The sequence below is a fragment of the Argopecten irradians genome, chromosome 8 (genome assembly GCF_041381155.1).
Source record: "Argopecten irradians isolate NY chromosome 8, Ai_NY, whole genome shotgun sequence".
In the NCBI taxonomy this organism is placed as follows: domain Eukaryota; kingdom Metazoa; phylum Mollusca; class Bivalvia; order Pectinida; family Pectinidae; genus Argopecten; species Argopecten irradians.
Genome location: NC_091141.1, coordinates 759,498 through 781,598, shown reverse-complemented (window position 1 = coordinate 781,598; position 22,101 = coordinate 759,498). Strand labels below are relative to the sequence as shown.

At 36.0% G+C, this 22,101-nt stretch overlaps 1 protein-coding gene and 1 pseudogene across 2 annotated transcripts in view; both read right to left on the bottom strand.

Moving 5' to 3' along the window:
• Positions 1–6,891, bottom strand: part of LOC138329046 (uncharacterized) — a 45,619-nt pseudogene extending 38,728 nt beyond the window's left edge.
• Positions 6,892–16,124: 9,233 nt separating this feature from the next.
• LOC138329045 (adapter molecule Crk-like) overlaps positions 16,125–22,101 on the bottom strand; it is a 30,795-nt gene continuing 24,818 nt past the window's right edge. For both annotated transcript variants that reach the window (XM_069275754.1, XM_069275755.1), the window contains exons 7-8: positions 18,629–18,706; positions 16,125–17,160 (exon numbers count right to left, since the gene is read on the bottom strand). In XM_069275754.1, the coding sequence (XP_069131855.1) occupies positions 17,032–17,160; positions 18,629–18,706 (207 nt within the window). In that variant the 3' untranslated portion in view covers positions 16,125–17,031. The remainder of the gene's footprint in view (positions 17,161–18,628; positions 18,707–22,101) is intronic.

Sequence of the window (22,101 nt, the reverse complement as noted above, 5' to 3'; positions counted from 1 at the left end):
TAAGGTCACTTACCTATTGGTAGTTTGTGGCTGTTATCGTAGGGGTCACTTACCCATTGGTAGTTTGTGGCTGTTATCGTAGGGGTCACTTACCTATTGGTAGTTTGTGGCTGTTATCGTAGGTGTCACTTACCTATTGGTAGTTTGTGGCTGTTATCGTAGGGGTCACTTACCTATTGGTAGTTTGTGGCTGTTATCGTAGGTGTCACTTACTTATTGGTAGTTTGTGGCTGTTATCGTAGGGGTCACTTACCTATTGGTAGTTTGTGGCTGTTATCGTAGGGGTCACTTACCTATTGGTAGTTTGTGGCTGTTATCGTAGGGGTCACTTACCTATTGGTAGTTTGTGGCTGTTATCGTAGGGGTCACTTACCTATTGGTAGTTTGTGGCTGTTTATCATCGTAGGGTCATTTTACCTATTGGTAGTTTTGTGGCTGTTATCGTAGGGGTCACTTACCTATTGGTAGTTTGTGGCTGTTATCGAAGGGTCACTTACCTATTGGTAGTTTGTGGCTGTTATCGTAGGGTCACTTACCTATTGGTAGTTTGTGGCTGTTATATCGTAGGGGTCACTTACCTATTGGTAGTTTTGTGGCTGTTATCGTAGGGGTCACTTACCTATTGGTAGTTGTGGCTGTTATCGTAGGGGTCACTTACCTATTGGTAGTTTGTGGCTGTTATCGTAGGGGTCACTTACCTATTGGTAGTTTGTGGCTGTTATCGTAGGGGTCACTTACCTATTGGTAGTTTGTGGCTGTTATCGTAGGGGTCACTTACCTATTGGTAGTTTTGTGGCTGTATTAGGGGTCACTTACCTATTGGTAGTTTGTGGCTGTTATCGTAGGGGTCACTTTCATTGTGGTAGGTTAGGAACACACTATCAGACATGTAGTTTCTTCTCTTACGCTTTTTTGGTATCTGTTTGAAAAAATGCAGAACTGATAATAAACTAGTACCTTATGTAATATACTATAGTGCCCCTTGATTTGTAAATATATCAAACCCAAAGGATCCTGGTAACTGTAGAAAAGGTATCAAATAGCATTTCCTTTTCGAGATGGGGTAGTGGATAATAATTGGAAGAGGGGGTAGTCTCAAGCCCAAATTATACTGCCATTTATTTACCCCTTCTAAGTATATAGTGCACATTTGAAGCAGTTTTCTTATGAATATTTCATAATTATGCATGTAGATCAGTGATCAATAGTAATTATCTATTTAGTGTTCGTGTTTAGCTATTAAAATTTAACCTCAAGTGGAAATCTTCAGTTCATTATTATAATACAAAATGTTAAATAAATTAAAACAAAACAAAGTCCAAATCTCATGCCATGGAAGTAAAATCCAGATAGTCTTTACTATATGGGAAAAGTCCAGTAAAAGTATAAACGTCTTAAAACCTCAACTTTGATTAGTAATGAATGAGAATGAGCAATGATTTATTTACATATATATGGAACTGGGGATGCATGGTATGGGGCAGTGGGATATACTTTTAGATATCTAGATTACTTTTGGGTCTGAGAGTTACATATGAAGACATCTAGGTAAAAATTGGGGGCCGCGGTGGCCGAGTGGTTAAGATGTCCCGACATATTACCACAAGCCCTCCACCTCTGGGATGCGGGTTCGAATCCTATGTGGGGCAGTTGCCAGGTACTGACCGTTGGCCGGTGGTTTTTCTCCGGGTACTCCGGCTTTCCTCCACCAACAAACCTGGCACATCCTTACATGACCCTGGCTGTTAATAGGACGTAAAACTAAAACAAACCAAACCAAAAAAAATCTAGGTAATTTGGTGGCCATTGGGTTATGTACATAGCCACTTAGCTACTTTGGGAGTCAGAGGGTAATGCATGTTGACATCTAGGTACTTTGGTGCTCAGAGGGTAATATATAATGATGTTTAGGTACTTTGAGCTCAGAGGGTAAATGGGTAATGCATGTTGACATCTAGGTAATGTGGGGTCAGAGGGTAATGCATGTTAACATATTGATATTTTGGGGGTCAGAGGGTAATGCATGTTGACATCTGGGTACTTTTGGGGTGGGAGGGTAATGCATGTTGATTTCTAGGTACTTTGGAGGCAGATGGTAATGCATGTTGATTTCTAGGTACTTTGGAGGCAGATGGTAATGCATGTTGACATCTGGTACTTTGGAGGCAGATGGTAATGCATGTTTATATCTAGGTACTTTGGAGGCAGAATGGTAATGCATGTTGACATCTGGTACTTTGGAGGCAGATGGTATGGTTGACATATGGTACTTTGGAGGCAGATGGTAATGCATGTTGACATCTAGGTACTTTGGAGGCAGATGGTAATGCATGTTGACATCTGGTACTTTGGAGGCAGATGGTAATGCATGTTTATATCTAGGTACTTTGGAGGCAGATGGTAATGCATGTTGATATCTAGGTACTTTGGAGGCAGATGGTAATGCATGTTGACATCTGGTACTTTGGAGGCAGATGGTAATGCATGTTGACATCTGGTACTTTGGAGGCAGATGGTAATGCATGTTGACATCTGGTACTTTGGAAGCAGATGGTAATGCATGTTGATATCAAAGTACTTTGGAGGCAGATGGTAATGCATGTTGACATCTGGTACTTTGGAGGCAGATGGTAATGCATGCTGACATCTGGTACTTTGGAGGCAGATGGTAATGCATGTTGACATCTGGTACTTTGGAGGCAGATGGTAATGCATGTTGACATCTGGTACTTTGGAGGCAGATGGTAATGCATGTTGATATCTAGGTACTTTGGGGTCAGTACACATCTACTTGCATTGCCCACAACACCCAAATTATTCAGATGTTTACATGAATTACCATTTGACCCCACGTTACCTAAACAAATACTGTAATATTCCAGATCCCCAAGTCATTTAAAATATATATGTAGTACCTGCTGACTCAAGTTTACCTTAGAAATGATAACATGTAGAACCACATAATTTCTGATTACCTGAATGACCACCACTGACCCCAAGATGACCTATATTACTGCATTTAGTGTCCTTCGTCCTACGGATTACCTGGTATGATCTACTGTGGTGACTGCAGCCATTAGATGTCAAAATCATGCTGTCTGGATTTTGTTCTTCAGGAGGAATGTAGTAGTCTTCATCAGGAGATACAGACATTGAGTAAATCTCTGCTCTCTCATGTATGTCTCTTTCTTCTAACATTGAGTAAATCTCTGCTCTCTCATGTATGTCTCTTTCTTCTAACTACAATAAAAAGACAGAAGAAAGTAGGCTTCATCTGGAGATACAGACAAAAAGTAAATTCATGTTCCCTTATGTGTGTCTCTTTTCTCTAACTACAATAATAAGATAGCAGATAGTAGTTTTCACCTGGAGATAGACATAGAGTAAATCTCTGCTCTCTCATGTATGTCTCTTACTTCTAACTGCAATAGAAAAGACAGAAGAAAGTAGTCTTCATCGGGAGATACAGATGTTGAATAAATCTCTACTCTCTTTCCTCTTACTAGTCTACAAACTAGAAAAGTAAGATTTTAATTGTTTTTTTTTAAAATCATATATACAAATATTTGTTTTCTTTTTAATGAAACAGGTAACATATTTGATGAGATGTGTTAGGAAATTGAAACTACTCAAATTTATGTTTGATAGTAAAAGACTATAAGACTCTTTCATATGTGGATATGAAGGATAGGGATATTCTACCCGAGTGTCACAAAATGTAGTAAAACCCGAGGCTTGCCAAGGGTTTTGCAACATTTTGTGATCCCTAGTGTAGAATATATCTCTATCCTTCATATCCACTTATGAAAGAGTATTTTTCTTTCATACCTCGACGTTTTATTGCAATTTTACAACTGTAATATCCCACCATTTTGAAATAAATTTGAAGAAATCCACGGCTGAAAGTCAATTTTTTATACATGAAGAATTGTATGATATTTTCAACAAAAATTCCGTTGTTTGCATCTTTTATAGTAAAACCAGTCAAGATTGTGAAAATAACGTAAAATTTTTCCAAGGAAATAGAAATTTTGTTTACGCCGTGACGTCACGAGGCTTTATTCCATGGGTAGCCATACAAAACAGCCTCAGGTGGCATGAGTGTATTGCCCTAGACCAGCCAGTATTACACCCGTAGGTATGAAAGAAATACAGTATATCAACTTAAAGTGTTCATAAAGTCATCGTAAATTGATACCTTGGTGAACAGGTATTCTTGTCCCCTCTCAAGTTTATCTCGGATACTTTTCCGGCGCTCCTCTTTCTTCATGTATTCCTCTTCTACTCCTACAAAACAATTGTTGATTATGGATGTGATCAAGTTACAGTATTAGAGTAGAGACAGACTTGTGTTTAACAACTAATGGTTGGTCTCAGGGAATTTTCTGTCTAATTATGCTATTTGTGAATTAAAGAATTGAGAGAAAGAAGACCGGTAACAAAAATTTTGTTTTCAAATGTTCTTCAAAAAACTGATGCTTTTATAAGAGAGTAAGACTGGCCGTATTTTGTGTATTGTTTTTTTTTTTTTTTTTTTTTTGTATTGTATTTGTTAAAGATGCTCCACCGCCGACAGAGCATAAATGATGTTAATCATTTGAACAATAATTGGTGTTTAATCGTGTATATATATATGCCTAATTAACACGAAAAAATAATATAAAATAATTTATTTTCGCCTTTTGGTGCATGCGCAATCAGTACTTCATTCCATATAGGATATAGTGTCACAGAATTTTTTTGGGATGCAATTAATTATTTTTCATATTTTAACTTGTAGTAAAATTATAAGCTCAAACTTTTCAATGGTGGGAATGGTGTAAAGTAAGTAAACTTTTGTAACTGGAGAAAAATACTAAAATCGTCTGCTCCTGTTTTTCATAGTGAAAAAATACCATTTGTCAGCGTGGAGCATCTTTAAAGTGTTAGGACCCTATGAAAATGATCTGCAGCATACATGTATAAAATCTGTGATTAACTTTTTGTTAATTGGGTAATTAAGAACTTGTGAGATATTATACTAATCATTCTGCCCACCTCTCATATCACTGAGATCTGTATCAAAACGTGGACTATTTAAGGAAAGCTTGTGACGCTTTGATCTTTTCAGAATGGCTTCGTTCCTTTTTCCTCTTTTTTGATTGACTTTCCATGGCTTCAACATGATGGGCAGGAACATGTGAAGGTGCCCCCATATGTGGGGGTGGAGCTACTTTAGGAGGTGGCACTACATGTGGTGCCCGGCTACAGTTTGTTGTAGTGTATGGTAGCCTGATCTGATACACCTGGACCTCATCATAACAGTCAGTGATGTGGATTCCTGGCTGGGTGGCCTGGGGCATCACTTGCTTCCTTCTCCCAGACACTTTGGTATTGGACTTCACATTGATGATGGGAATATCATACCCATATTTACAGCTATTCATGTCAGGATGATCTGCTCTTACTTCAATCTGAAATTAATGAGAACAAAATTTCATTTCAAACATTTTGTAATTAATAATAATGAGTTTTGACTTGAAAAATATACCTCAAAAAGTTAAAAATTTTAAACAACTTTTATATTAAAATATCCATAATTTTTTAAATCACAGTGAAAAAAGTTGGTGTTAATGTAGAAATAGTAAAACGAAAATGATCTCTTACTTATATAATTTGTTGTTTGAGGGGTTTGGTTTCGGGGGAGTAGGAGGGAACCTGGGGCAAGATCTGCATTTCCCCTTTTAAGAATTTTACCTTTACCTAGATTAGGGATTTAAAGAAATTTCCATGTTTTAAACGAATCAACTATATTATATATTTCTAGCTTACTTTCCGTTTTATTTTATTGTGCGGCACCCCGCCCCCTTTCCAAAATTAAAAACCGCGGGTTTTTTTCGAATGACCTAGATCTATCATAGCCGCGGATAAGATCATTTAACATGTTACGTTCTAGTATGTATATGGAATATAGCCAATGATGTGTATCTGTTTTTAAAACTGCAGCAAAATTGACAAAGCATTTACAACAAAAAGGTCGTGGCTATGCCTAAAATGATAACAAACAAAGACAACGTCAAATGGACAAATCACACAATGATGAATGATCATCGGGTGTTTAACAGCTGTTTCAAATGCAATTTACATCTCCTAACTAAACAGCTTGTGTATGTATGCTTTGTACGCTGGAATTTTACCATGTTTTCTAAATTAGCTGTCTTACTGTAAACCTTGTTCCACGTGCTGGAAAGTAACACTCATCAGAAATCAACAGTGGAAATCGACATCGTCTGCTACAGAGATGACCCCGACGAACTCTAACATCGCTCTCCATTGGTTAAAAAGGTCACGTGCGAAGGTACGGGAATCTGCCGCCAAACACGAGTAGTATCTTTCGCGCTAAAATTCAACATTGTAAGCACGGGGGCAAACACTTCTAAGGCCTATTTTCCAGATTTACCGTTTTGTCTAATCAAAGGAATACAAAAAAAAAACAACAAAAAAAAACAACACCGAACTGAAATACAAACTAGATCCATATTGAAACTACCATATCTAGCTGTTCAAAAATAAGAAAAGATGATTCACGAGTGCTCAGCGCTACGAGGAATTTAGGGATAACCGTTCAATGAGTGTATACATATTGCACATATAAGGCTAGTATACTAGTCCTGTTTTTGACATTCTTGTTATCGCTAACGCTTATCCAGCACAGAATCTTCAAATTACTTTGCAATTAAATGTGCCAAGCAGACCAAATTTAGATCTAGATCTAGATGTATATATATTCATTATGTGAAATAAATATATGTTATTGTGTGCCTATAATTCGTCTGCCTAATTCATCTTATCGTATGAGAGCGGCTATGAAATAATGTTTCCAACAAAAAGAAACAATTAACGCTGAATCCAAGATACAAACTAGGCCTATACATAACACCAGACTATAGTAGGCCTATACATACGACTTGTGACGGAACATCGTTTTAGAAAATTTTATGAAATTGCGTTTCTAAGAACTCTCCAGATATATACTCGATATTATACCAAATATACAATCTCGAATTTATAGTTCAAAATGTTTCATAACATTTAGAAAGCATGGATAATAAGCAACAATCTTTTAACTGTAAGTCTTTAATTTGTAAAAGGTTTTAAGGATCTTAGTCCTCTAAGAACAAACTCTTTACTTCTGTATGAGATGTGATTCGTGTGATGTGTGCTTGTGCGTTTTAGGAGAAATAAATAAATCTATTCCACTACAATCAAAATTTTCGATGGCAAACAACACATGACATTGTTTATAATATAAACATAATATTAAGAGTTTAGGAAACAAAGCACAAACGAGTACAAGACCAAACATAAAATTGCTGTACTTAGAATCGTTGGTTGCCTTTCCTTTGGTATACTAACATCAACCGATATCATTTCATTTAGAGAATGGTTATCAACTGATGTAAAGATGTAGATGCCAATTTACTATTGCTCTATTGCTACAAACAAGAGGAACGAAAGGATTCACTTGGCGAAGGAATGCTTTAACCAGTATAGGTTGGAGCTCTCAATGATTTCATTACGTGCAGCTAGTCATTTCACCTCTGGGGTGGTGCAAAATTTAATTTCTGTTGCTTCATTTAAGGACACGATAAGTTGATGTGGGAGAAAACCGTGGTATCCCTAGGAAATCTCTGACCGAATTTCCTATTATCGGGTGTGTCCTTCTTGTCCCGGAATCAACCTTTATACGAACTCTGTTCTCCGTCCCTCATAGACGTTTCTAGACAAATTTGCTTAAAGTCAATGCAGAGCACCCTCAGAAACCCAGTATACGTTTCAAAGTATCAGACCGCAACGTAGGGTTTACTTGGGTAGCCAACGATGAGCTTGATGACTAGTAGAAATTACCTCAATTTCCCATTATCAGGCGTACCACTCACCTAGTTTGTTGTGCCAAGAAATGTCGTTAATACAGGTTTGATGTTCATTTCCTCCAATTTTCTGTTGGGGCCCCACAACCTCCTGCTCCAAGTGAGTTAGAGTTAAGATTTCTGGGTTACAATCCATGCTTTAGTCTAGTACCAAAATAACTGTATTGTCTGGGTTAGCCAGATTATTGGGTCGTCTTCAGAGAGTCAGCATTAAAGCGAAAATCCTTTTGTAACAAAAGATCCCAGAGGGATCTTGGCGCCCACCAAAGAATGATCTATGTCTGACAATGGAAAGATGGATCTTTTCTCTGCTTTTCAAACTTTTTCAAACATTCAACATACAAAATTTGAGACAGATCGCTTCAGTACTTTCTGAGAAATAGCAGTAACAAACTTCAACCAGCACAATATAAGATGGCTCCTTGGTGGCCATCTTGTTGATCGATCGGTCCAAAAACGCATTATGCACAACTAGGGCCATAGGGGAACCTACATATGAAATTTGAGACAGATCCCTTCAGTACTTTCTGAGAAATAGCAGTAACAAACTTTTACTATCAAAATCAAAGATGGCTGCCTGGCGGCCATCTTGTTGATCGATCGGTCCCAAAACACAATATGCACAACTAGGGCCCAAGGGAAACCTACATATGAAATTTGAGACAGATCCCTTCATTACTTTCTGAGAAATAGCGATAACAAACTTTAACTATCACAAGAGATCCAAGAGGGATCTACGTCTAACAATGGAAAGAGGGATCTTTTCTCTGCTTTTCAAAACTTTTTCAAACATACAAACATATATGAAATATGAAACAGATCACTTCATTACTTTTTTAGAAATAGCAGTAACAAACTTCAACTATCAAAATCAAAAATGGCTACCTGTCGGCCATCTTGTTGACACCGATCGGTCCTAAAATGCAATATGCACAACTTGGGGCCCTAGGGGAACATACATATAATATTTGAGAGAGATCGCTTCAGTACTTTCTGAGAAATAGCGGTAACAAACTTTAACTATCAAAATCCAAGATGGCTGCATGGCGGCCATCTTGTTGACCAATCGGTCCCAGAATGGCAATATGCACAACAAGGGCCCTAGGGGAACCTTCATATGAAATTTGAGAGAGACCCTTCAGTTATTTCTGGGAAATAGCGGTAACAAACTTTAACTATCAAGATCCAAGATGGCGGCCTGGCGGCAATCTTGTTGACCAATTGGTCCCAAAACACAATATGCACAACTAAGGCCCTAGGGGAACCTACAAATGAAATTTGAAAGAGATCCCTTCAGTACTTTCTGAGAAATAGCGGTAACAAACTTTAACTATCAAAATCCAAGATGGAGGCCTGGCGGCCATCTTGTTCACTGATCGGTCCCAAAATGCAATATGCACAACTAGGGCCCTAGAGGAACCTACATCTGAAATTTGAGAAAGATACCTTCAGCCCTTTCGGAGAAATAGCGGTAACAAACTTTAACTATCAAGATCCAAGATGGCGGCCTGGCGGCCATCTTGTTGACCGATTGGTCCCAAAACACAATATGCACAACTAAGGCCCTAGGGGAACCTACAAATGAAATTTGAAAGAGATCCCTTCAGTACTTTCTGAGAAATAGCGGTAACAAACTTTAACTATCAAAATCAAAGATGGCTACCTGTCGGCCATCTTGTTGACCGTTTGGTCCCAAAATGCATTATGCACAACTTTAGCCCTTGGGGAACCTACATATAAAATTTGAGAGAGATTGCTTCAGTCCTTTCTGAGAAATAGCGGTAACAAACTTTAACTATCAAAATCCAAGATGGCTACCTGTCGGCCATCTTGTAAACCGATCCGTCCCAAAATGCAATATGCACAACTTGGGCCCTAGGGGAACCTACGTATAAAATTTGAGAGAGATCCTTTCAGAACTTTCTGAGAAATAGCGGTAACAAACTTTAACTATCAAAATCCAAGATGGCTACCTGTCGGCCATCTTGTTGACCGTTTGGTCCCAAAATGCAATATGCACAACTTTAGCTCTAGGGGAACCTACATATAAAATTTGAGAGAGATTGCTTCAGTCCTTTCTGAGAAATAGCGGTAACAAACTTTAACTATCAAAATCCAAGATGGCTACCTGTCAGCCATCTTGTTAACCGATCCGTCCCAAAATGCAATATGCACAACTTGGGCCCTAGGGGAACCTACATATAAAATCTGAGAGAGATCCTTTCAGAACTTTCTGAGAAATAGCGGTAACAAACTTTAACTATCAAAATCCAAGATGGAGGAGGCCTGTCTTGTTCAATCGGAAAATGCAATATGCACAACTAGAGAGGAACCTACATCTGAAGGACGGGAGCCGCTTTCGGAGAAAATAGCGAACGGGAAACAAGAATGTTACTCGGACGACCGGACGGACATGGACGGACCACGGGACTAAAAAAAGCGATTTGAATAGCCCATCTGAAGATGGTGGGCTAAAAACTCATGAATAACTTTATTGGACAACTGTAAAGAAGAACTGTACATTTCGTGTTGACAAAAACAAAACAAGACTGAGAATATTGTCTATATCACTTTTACTGTAAATCTGTACGGATTTAACAAATTCACATTTCCTACAATGTGTTTGTACAAGACATGCATTGTATTTGATGTATTTCCTAAAATGGTATTGGAAATATCACAAACTAGTATGAATATGTTTCTCCCCCCTAATCATACACAAATGCATTATAAGTCCTATTTTTTCTACAAGCAGTAAGTGTATGTAAATGATTAATTTATGTAATAAAATCATGGAGTGAAAACAAAAATCTACCCTTCCATGAATTTAATACTGATTTATACAATGTATAAGGGTTTTTATGAGAAAATGCAGTACAAGTGCAATAGCTGGTTTTGTTTTCCCTGTAGAAGACTTCTACATAGTACAATGTACACAGAAATAACAAAATTTAAGACAAAACATATTTCCATCTTGCATTTGAGAATTAACAATGCACTACATGTACTTGGTTGTATGACAAACATATTTCCATCTTGCATTTGAGAATTAACAATGCACTATGTACTTGGTTGTATGACAAAAATATTTCCATCTTGCATTTGAGAATTAACAATGCACTACATGTACTTGGTTGTATGACAGGGTATTTAAAAAGTGTACATAATACATGCTTAAATCAGAAATTTTGATCATATTAAAGAATAATTTTCTTCAGCTTTCTATGATTTGGTGCTTTTGTCTTTATAATTTATATGAATAATTTTCTTCTGTTTTATATGATTTGGTACTCTTGTTTAAAAGATTATACAACCCTTATTTAGTGCTATTTCAAATTTAGCCACAAATAAAATTACACTACACAAAGATGTCTGCACTTTGATTCCACATGATTATAAACTTAAGAGAACAAGCTGGCATCAATCCAGACTTAGAATCTTCTCAAATAAAAAAAGTAATCTTACTTGTATATCCTAATATCAGGGTACTCTCTGAGCCGTTCAATGAATCTAGCTAAATATTTCATCATATTCAGACAAAATCATGAATGATTATTGACCCTTAACCTTCCAGGGTTATTAGAAGTAACCTTTTAACCTTTAACCTTCCAGGGTTATCAACATTTCTTCAAAGATACATTCCATTATAAATAAATTTGATTGAAAATGACAAAGCATTATTTCTTAATAGACAAACACAAACAAAGATTTCTATTAGGCAAAATTAATACATAACAATGGCGAGGTGATCCAAACAATATTAGCCACACAGTCTATTAGTATTAGCTTTTACAGCTTGTTTAAACACTGTGTATCCTGTCCCCTTTGGCTATACTTCCTGGGAAAATAGTGCTTCACAAACTTTAACTATCAAAATCCAAGATGGCCGCCAGTCGGGCTATCTTGTTGACCGAATCACGTCCCAAAATGCAATATGCACAAACTAGGGTTCAAGGCGGAACATGCATATGAAATCTTGAGAGAGATCCCTTCAGTACTTTCTGAGAAATAGCGGTAGACAAACTTTAACTATCAAAAATCCAAGATGGCCGTCAGTCGGTCGGCCATCTTGTTGACTGATTGGTCCCAAAATGCAATATGCACAACTAGGGCCCCTAGGGGAACCTATATATGAAATTTGAGAAAGATCCCTTCAGTACTTGTCTGGGAAATAGCGGTAACAAACTTTAACTATCAAAATCCAAGATGGCCGCCGGTCGGCCATCATTGTTGACCGATTGGTCCCAAAAATGCAATATGCACAACTAGGGCCCTAGGAGAAACCAACATATGATATTTGAGAAAGATCCCTTAAGTTACTTTCTGAGAAATAGCGGTAAACACAACTTTAACTATCAAAATCCAAGATGGCCGCCAGTCGGCCATCTTGTTGACCCGATCTGTCCCAAAATGCAATTATGCACAACTAGGGCCCTAGGAGAACCAACATATGAAATTTGAGAAAGAATCCCTTCAAAACTTTCTGAGAAAATAGGCGGTAACAAACTTTAAACTATCAAAATCCAAGATGGCCGCCAGTCTACCATTTTGTTGACTCGATTTGGTCCCAAAATGCAATATGCCACAACTAGGGCCCCTACTATGGAGAACCAACATATGAAATTTGAGAAAGATCCCTTCAAAAACTTTCTGAGAAATAGCGGTAACAAACTTTAACTATCAAAAAATCCAAGATGGCCGCCCATTCGGCCATCTTGTGACCAGATTGGTCCCCAAGAATGCAATATGGCACAACTAGGGGCCCTAGGAGAACCAACATATGAAATTTGAGAAAGATCCGCTTTCAAAACTTTCTGAGAAATAGCGGTAACAAACTTTAACTATCAAAATCCAAGATGGCACGCCAGTCGGCCATCTTGTTTGACCGCGATTGGTCCCCAAAATTGCAATATGCACAACTAGGGCCATAGGGGAACCTACATGTGAAATTTGAGACAGATCCCTTAAGTACTTTCTGAGAAATAGCGGGTAACAAACTTTAACTATCAAAATCCAAGATGGGTGAAGCCGCCAGTCTGGCCATCTTGTTGACCGATTGGTCCCAAAATGCAATATGCACAACTAGGGCCCTAGGGGAACCTACATTGTGAAATTTGAAAAAAGCCTTTCTGAGAAATAGCGTGGTAACAAACTTTAACTATCAAAATCCCAAGATATGGACCGCCCATGTCAGGACCCTTCTTGTTCTTGTGACCGATTGGTCCCAAAATTGGCAATTAATATCCAAACAATATTGCCGTCTGTCGTGCACATCTTGTTTGAACCGATTGGTCCCAAAATGCAAAAATAATGCACAACTAGTGGCCCTAGAGGAGAGGAACCTACAATGTGAAAGTTGAGAAAGCTGCCACTTCTGTACTTTCGGAGAAATAGCGGTAACAAGAATTGTTAAACGGACTGGTCACGGAACGGACGAAGGAAGGACGGGACGGACGGTAATGAACGTGAGGAACACGGAACGAAAGGCGATTTGGAATAGCCCACAATCTGAGTCTATTATCCAAACAATATTAGCTTTTATTAGCTTTTACAGCTTGGTTTAAACACTGAGTATCCTGTCCCCTTTGGCTATATACAGACCTCCATATGTTGTAGTCCTGATTTACAGTTCCTTCGACTGTAATGTAAAACTTCAGAAGAAGATATCTTGAGTCAAAAATGGGGTTGAGTCAAAACTTTTGACATAAATAACATAAGGAGAAAATAAAAGTCATCGCTTTTTGTTTCAATAAACAAGGACCTGGTTACGGTAAAGAGGCCTTAAACAGTTAGTTCTTAGTATACAACCTTGTTGGCTCCACATTTTCCATACCATCACCACACCACTGTCAAGGTCATACTACTTTAGATACTTCCAGAATGGAGAAAGTCTCGTGTATAAAGAGAGATGTTACAGTTCATTCAGAGAATGATCTTTGTACCTTGAAAACAGTTCATGTAATTAGCACTTTTGTTTCAAGACGATATTCACAGTTTGAGCTTAATTAGGACCTCAAAAATTAAGTCATTGTATGGACATAGCTTTGCAGATGCAGCATTTGACACAAGATTGTTTGTCTCCTTTTTACAGTCAACACATAAACAGTCTTGCAAAAATGTGGAAACTGTACATGGAAAGAAAAACATGCAACATATTTTTCAGCACCTTCCATCAAACGCATGGTTATAACAATATAAAAAGATTTAAATGGGACATAAATTGTACTAAATGTGTATATGGAATCTCAATAAATATATATAATCGGATAAATCACTATAAGATATTCTATTGCAAAGCTTCTCTACTTATTTTACAAAAGGATAATGTAATTACAAGTAAATATATATATATATCTACTTTATGGTTCCTGAGCATAGTCCTGGAACCATTTTATTTGATTTAATGTTTGGTGTAATTTTATTGCCGGATATCTACACAAATATAACTCAACATGAAATAAACAGTGGAATTAGTTAATTATATATAAATAGCTTGGTAATTTTAGCATAGACTGATTTACAGCGCCAACTTTTAAGTCTACCAACATGTCAGCAATGATGCAGCCATGCTCTTTTGTATACTAATCACGGATCACCACAGTACATACTATAGTATCATACATCGTTAATTATTGTGTTGTCATTTTAGTAGATTTAAAAAGTAGGTAAGATATAACAACATCTCACTGACTAGCCACCTTATGTACAGTCTCAAATTTCTCAACACACCGTAACTGATTCAATAATATCATTATCAAAATTATTTTTACAACAATTTCTCATCTCATTTGAAAACTCATCGAGATAACCATTTACATATACCTCCAGCAGGGTAGATAAGCCATTCTCCCAAACTTCACAGGGATATCCCATGGTTGCTAGGGAAAAGATAACTATCTTACACAGGGGGCTGTAAGACAGCTCACAAGCGCTAGCCATTAATGTGATGTCATCAAAACATGCATGCATTGTTGATGACATCATTAATTTTTAAACATAACAATGTTCCTGTGATCATGACGCAATGAAAAAACTGGAAAGCAACAGGAAATTCAAAAAAGTTAGGGAGAAAAACAATCAAACATGGGTCTGTCAAGTGGACAGGGATATCTCAATCCTCGTGAAAGATTTAGACCTCTGGTTGACATGCCAAAATCTATCCCTGTCCTCTTGACAGACCCACATAAGATTCTATTATTCCATGCAGTTGAAGCAGATATCAGGGTAGATAACCTGTTCCCTGCAGTTGAAGCAGATATCGGGTAGATAACCTGTTCCCTGCAGCTGAAGCAGATATCAGGGTAGATAACCCGTTCCCTGCAGCTCCAGCAGATATCAGGGTAAATAACCCATTTCCTGCAGCTGAAGCAGATATCAGGGTAGATAACCCGTTCCCTGAATTAAAAAGAGGTCAAGTCTTTTTCTCCAGGTTGGCGATTCTTGCTGTTTTAAATCTGTATTACATAATGTTGAGAAATAGAAGACTATACTTTAACAACACCGGCTGAAGTATGTGTTACATTAACATTAGTAAAATGGTATACAGTAATTCTCAAACTCTCTCACACTTGTACTTCTGTGACTCAGATACACTGTGATCTATTTACAATTGATGTGTGTCATAAAATATCTACAATAATTCAATTGTATGTACATGAATGAAAAAATACATGTGCTGATAATGAAGTAAAAACTGAAGTCTGAATATGTACTCTCTAACTCGTATTGTCTATCCTTTTTTCCAAAAAGCGACAAATATAAATAATTTTGTTCTATTCTATTATCTATCTATTATGTGTTTAAGGATAAATTACCATGACTTTTCAGAGTCTTTTCAGAAAGGTTTAAAAACGAAATATATATATATGAAACTGATCATAGGACCTCTAAGAAGCATGTAAAGATTGATCTTACAATGTTCAGAATACCAGATAACATGATATATATATATCTGATTGATGAGTCTGAAAGATGTGACTGAGTCTATAACTTAAGCAAGATGACAGTGAATACACATAACTGACTGGTTTCCTCTTATAACTTAAGTAAACCTCTATGATATTTGACTTTGTATACCTGCATTACATGTCTTTAGATTCATAAATTCCTCTGTATAAATATATAATTGTAAACCAATAATGATCAATTAGATTCACAAAATCGTCTTTGTATAAATTCAAAATATCGTAAACCAATTGATCAATTAGTACAAATTCGTCTCTGTATAAATTCCTCTTATATAATTGTAAACCTCTAATGATCAATTAGATTCACAAAATCATAAGTCAATGAAAATCAATCAATTCCTCCAATTTATCATTATAAAGATTAGATTGTAGATTTGTAAACACTGGTCTATTAGAGTAACTTCCCTTTGTTTTACTTTGTCGTTACAGGAGTAAAACAAAGGGAACTAACTCTAACAGATCAGAATGCTGGTAAATGTGCACAACTATCTCTTTGGATATACCTGGTAGTGTTTATTGTTTGACATGTACACAACCCTATAATGTAGGATTGAATTGGATTGATAATTACTAAACTGAAGTCATCAATTTTGTTTCATCTCAATGGATAAACATTTTATATTTTGATGGATGACAACATCCATGTATACACTCAATTTTATTTCTATAGACAATAACTTACCAGTTTACATATCACTCTGCATTTTAATATGTGACAATTTACCAGTTAAAATATCACTACATATTTTTGATCAGTGATAATTTACCAGTTGACATCACTTTAATAGGCGACAGTAAAAAAAAAATCATCTCTTTGTAATATAATGGGTGACAATTTTTTCAAGAAATATCACTTTGTGTTTTGATGGGTGACAGTTTTACATAATTAATTAAGTCCTATTAATCCACATCACCATTTTCCTATATCTTGATTAAACATTTTAATGGTCTGCCCTCCTTGTCCCAGTGATGACAGTCTATGGAAGCCTCGGTGTTACGATCATATCCACCACATTAATTGTTTGTCTTTAGTGGAAACACAAGACTATATAGTGACATAGTCACTGCTTGGTCCATTTCTGGCCTTAAAACTGGTCACTTGAAGTGCAGCACAGACTGTACTGTATAAAAGCCTAAGACAAGGTTGTTAACGGCTACGTCAAATTTCCGTCCTTGTCAAGAAATTTTACATGAGTGAAAGGAAAAATTCCTTTCCTTCCTTGAATCTCTCCTTCCCATTGACCGTTTTTGTTCATTTTAGTCACCGTCACAATTTCACCTTTCTGTAACACAAATGATAAGAAATATTTTAATCATATACCACAACAGAAATTATTACTGCTGCTTAACTTTATATTGTATACTGAGTACGAGGTTATTTTAGTGATTTTACAGGATATTGCTATGATCGCAAAAATTTGTTCTGCAATATATTAAGAAATGATTGAATTACACATACCCTTAATGCCAAATTGTAAACAGTTTAATCGGTTTATTTAATTTTCTCATTTTGAAATCAAATCACGAAAGTTTTGATCCGCGAAAATAACCAGCTTTACAGTAATTATTGAAACAATTTGTGTATATTACATGTCATTAATAAAGGATGACGGTATACAGATCTATCTGACATGTACCCAACACTTACATATTACATTTACATGTATCCGACACTTACATAATACATTTACATGTACCCAACACTTACATATTACATTTACATGTACCCAACACTTACATAATACATTTACATGTACCCAACACTTACATAATACATTTACATGTACCCAACACTTACATAATACATTTACATGTACCCAACACTTACATAATACATTTACATGTACCCAACACTTACATAATACATTTACATGTACCCAACACTTACATAATACATTTACATGTACCCAACACTTACATAATACATTTACATGTACCCAACACTTACATAATACATTTACATGTACCCAACACTTACATAATACATTTACATGTACCCAACACTTACATAATACATTTACATGTACCCAACACTTACATAATACATTTACATGTACCCAACATTTACATAATACATTTACATGTATCCGACACTTACATAATACATTTATGTGTACCCAACACTTAAATAATACATTTACATGTACCCAACACTTACATAATACATTTACATGTACCCAACACTTACATAATACATTTACATGTACCCAACACGTACATAATACATTTACATGTACCCAACATTTACATAATACATTTACATGTACCCAACATTTACATAATACATTTACATGTACCACACTTAATACATTTACATGTACCCAACACTTACATAATACATTTACATGTACCCAACACTTACATAATACATTTACATGTACCCAACACTTACATAATACATTTACATGTACCCAACACTTACATAATACATTTACATGTACCCAACACTTACATAATACATTTACATGTACCCAACACTTACATAATACATTTACATGTACCCAACATTTACATAATACATTTACATGTATCCGACACTTACATAATACATTTATGTGTACCCAACACTTAAATAATACATTTACATGTACCCAACACTTACATAATACATTTACATGTACCCAACACTTACATAATACATTTACATGTACCCAACACTATTATTGTATGCCTCGATCTTCAAGTGAAGTCAAGATGGAATAATACTGTATTTTTTCTGTAAATTATGAAGAAATGAGCTGAGGAACTCACCTCTAATTTCAGTTGTGTCTTGTCATATAGATTTGGTATCCGTGGCTGTATAACCATTGCCAGGGCTGGTAATTGGACCTGTAAATTCAAGGAACAAATACATTTTTTACCCAATTTAAAATCATTGACATATTTTGCTATTGTTATACAGGTAACAGGCACACTTACAACAAATTTATGGTTATAAGATAGTAATTTTCATTCCTACCAAATATTTTTTGTATGTAAATAACAAACAATAACTATAAAGAAGTAATTTTGATGGTCCCTACTGTAGGGACGTTATAACCGTGTTTTACTGTAATTTTATTTTTGTAGCTTTGTTTTGTATAATTACTTGTACTTTACATGATGTATTTGTTTTTATTGAGAGTTTTTTTTTAACTACTGGTTAAGGTAGTGTAGGTATAACTGTGATGAGGCGGTTGATAACTATAATGAAGACTAGATATTGATGTGGTGTTACAGTTATACTGGTTAAGGTAGTGTAGGTATAACTGTGATGAGGTGGTTGATAACTATAATGAAGACTAGATATTGATGTGGTGTTACAGTTATACTGTGGTGTTACAGTTATACTGGTTAAGGTAGTGTAGGTATAACTGTGATGAGGTGGTTGATAACTATAATGAAGACTAGATATTGATGTGGTGTTACAGTTATACTGGTTAAGGTAGTGTAGGTATAACTGTGATGAGGTGGTTGATAACTATAATGAAGACTAGATATTGATGTGGTGTTACAGTTATACTGGTTAAGGTAGTGTAGGTATAACTGTGATGAGGTGGTTGATAACTATAATGAAGACTAGATATTGATGTGGTGTTACAGTTATACTGGTTAGTAGTGTAGGTAGTGTAGGTATAACTGTGATGAGGTGGTTGATAAACTATAATGAAGACTAGATATTGATGTGGTGTTACAGTTATACTGGTTATGGTAGTGTAGGTATAACTGTGATGAGGTGGTTGATAACTATAATGAAGACTAGATATTGATGTGGTGTTACAGTTATACTGGTTAAGGTAGTGTAGGTATAACTGTGATGAGGTGGTTGATAACTATAATGAAGACTAGATATTGATGTGGTGTTACAGTTATACTGGTTAAGGTAGTGTAGGTATAACTGTGATGAGGTGGTTGATAACTATAATGAAGACTAGATATTGATGTGGTGTTACAGTTATACTGGTTAAGGTAGTGTAGGTATAACTGTGATGAGGTGGTTGATAACTATAATGAAGACTAGATATTGATGTGGTGTTACAGTTATACTGGTTATGGTAGTGTAGGTATAACTGTGATGAGGTGGTTGATAACTATAATGAAGACTAGATATTGATGTGGTGTTACAGTTATACTGGTTAAGGTAGTGTAGGTATAACTGTGATGAGGTGGTTGATAACTATAATGAAGACTAGATATTGATGTGGTGTTACAGTTATACTGGTTAAGGTAGTGTAGGTATAACTGTGATGAGGTGGTTGATAACTATAATGAAGACTAGATATTGATGTGGTGTTACAGTTATACTGGTTAAGGTAGTGTAGGTATAACTGTGATGAGGTGGTTGATAACTATAATGAAGACTAGATATTGATGTGGTGTTACAGTTATACTGGTTAAGGTAGTGTAGGTATAACTGTGATGAGGTGGTTGATAACTATAATGAAGACTAGATATTGATGTGGTGTTACAGTTATACTGGTTATGGTAGTGTAGGTATAACCGTAATGAGGTGGTTGATAACTATAATGAAGACTAGATATTGATGTGGTGTTACAGTTATACTGGTTAAGGTAGTGTAGGTATAACTGTGATGAGGTGGTTGATAACTATAATGAAGACTAGATATTGATGTGGTGTTACAGTTATACTGGTTAAGGTAGTGTAGGTATAACTGTGATGAGGTGGTTGATAACTATAATGAAGACTAGATATTGATGTGGTGTTACAGTTATACTGGTTATGGTAGTGTAGGTATAACCGTAATGAGGTGGTTGATAACTATAATGAAGACTAGATATTGATGTGGTGTTACAGTTATACTGGTTAAGGTAGTGTAGGTATAACTGTGATGAGGTGGTTGATAACATAATGAGACTAGATTGATGGTGTACATTATACTGGTATAGTAATGTGATGAGGGGTTGATAACTATAATGAAGACTAGATATTGATGTGGTGTTACAGTTATACTGGTTATGGTAGTGTAGGTATAACCGTAATGAGGTGGTTGATAACTATAATGAAGACTAGATATTGATGTGGTGTTACAGTTATACTGGTTAAGGTAGTTGTAGGTATAACTGTGATGAGGTGGTTGATAACTATAATGAAGACTAGATATTGATGTGGTGTTACAGTTATACTGGTTAAGGTAGTGTAGGTATAACTGTGATGAGGTGGTTGATAACTATAATGAAGACTAGATCTTGATGTGGTGTTACAGTTATACTGGTTAAGGTAGTGTAGGTATAACTGTGATGAGGCGGTTGATAACTATAATGAAGACTAGATATTGATGTAGTGTTACTGTTATACTGGTTAAGGTAGTGTAGGTATAACTGTGATGAGGTGGTTGATAACTATAATGAAGACTAGATATTGATGTGGTGTTACAGTTATACTGGTTAAGGTAGTGTAGGTATAACCCTAATGAGGTGGTTGATAACTATAATGAAGACTAGATATTGATGTGGTGTTACAGTTATACTGGTTAAGGTAGTGTAGGTATAACCCTAATGAGGCGGCTGATAACTATAATGAAGACTAGATATTGATGTGGTGTTTCAGTTATACTGGTTATGGTAGTGTAGGTATAACTGTGATGAGGCGGTTGATAACTATAATGAAGACTAGATATTGATGTGGTGTTACAGTTATACTGGTTAAGGTAGTGTAGGTATAACTGTGATGAGGTGGTTGATAACTATAATGAAGACTAGATATTGATGTGGTGTTACAGTTATACTGGTTAAGGTAGTGTAGGTATAACTGTGATGAGGCGGTTGATAACTATAATGAAGACTAGATATTGATGTGGTGTTACAGTTATACTGGTTATGGTAGTGTAGGTATAACTGTGATGAGGTGGTTGATAACTATAATGAAGACTAGATATTGATGTGGTGTTACAGTTATACTGGTTAAGGTAGTGTAGGTATAACTGTGATGAGGTGGCTGATAACTATAATGAAGACTAGATATTGATGTGGTGTTACAGTTATACTGGTTAAGGTAGTGTAGGTATAACTGTGATGAGGCGGTTGATAACTATAATGAAGACTAGATATTGATGTGGTGTTACAGTTATACTGGTTATGGTAGTGTAGGTATAACTGTAATGAGGTGGTTGATAACTATAATGAAGACTAGATATTGATGTGGTGTTACAGTTATACTGGTTAAGGTAGTGTAGGTATAACTGTGATGAGGTGGTTGATAACTATAATGAAGACTAGATATTGATG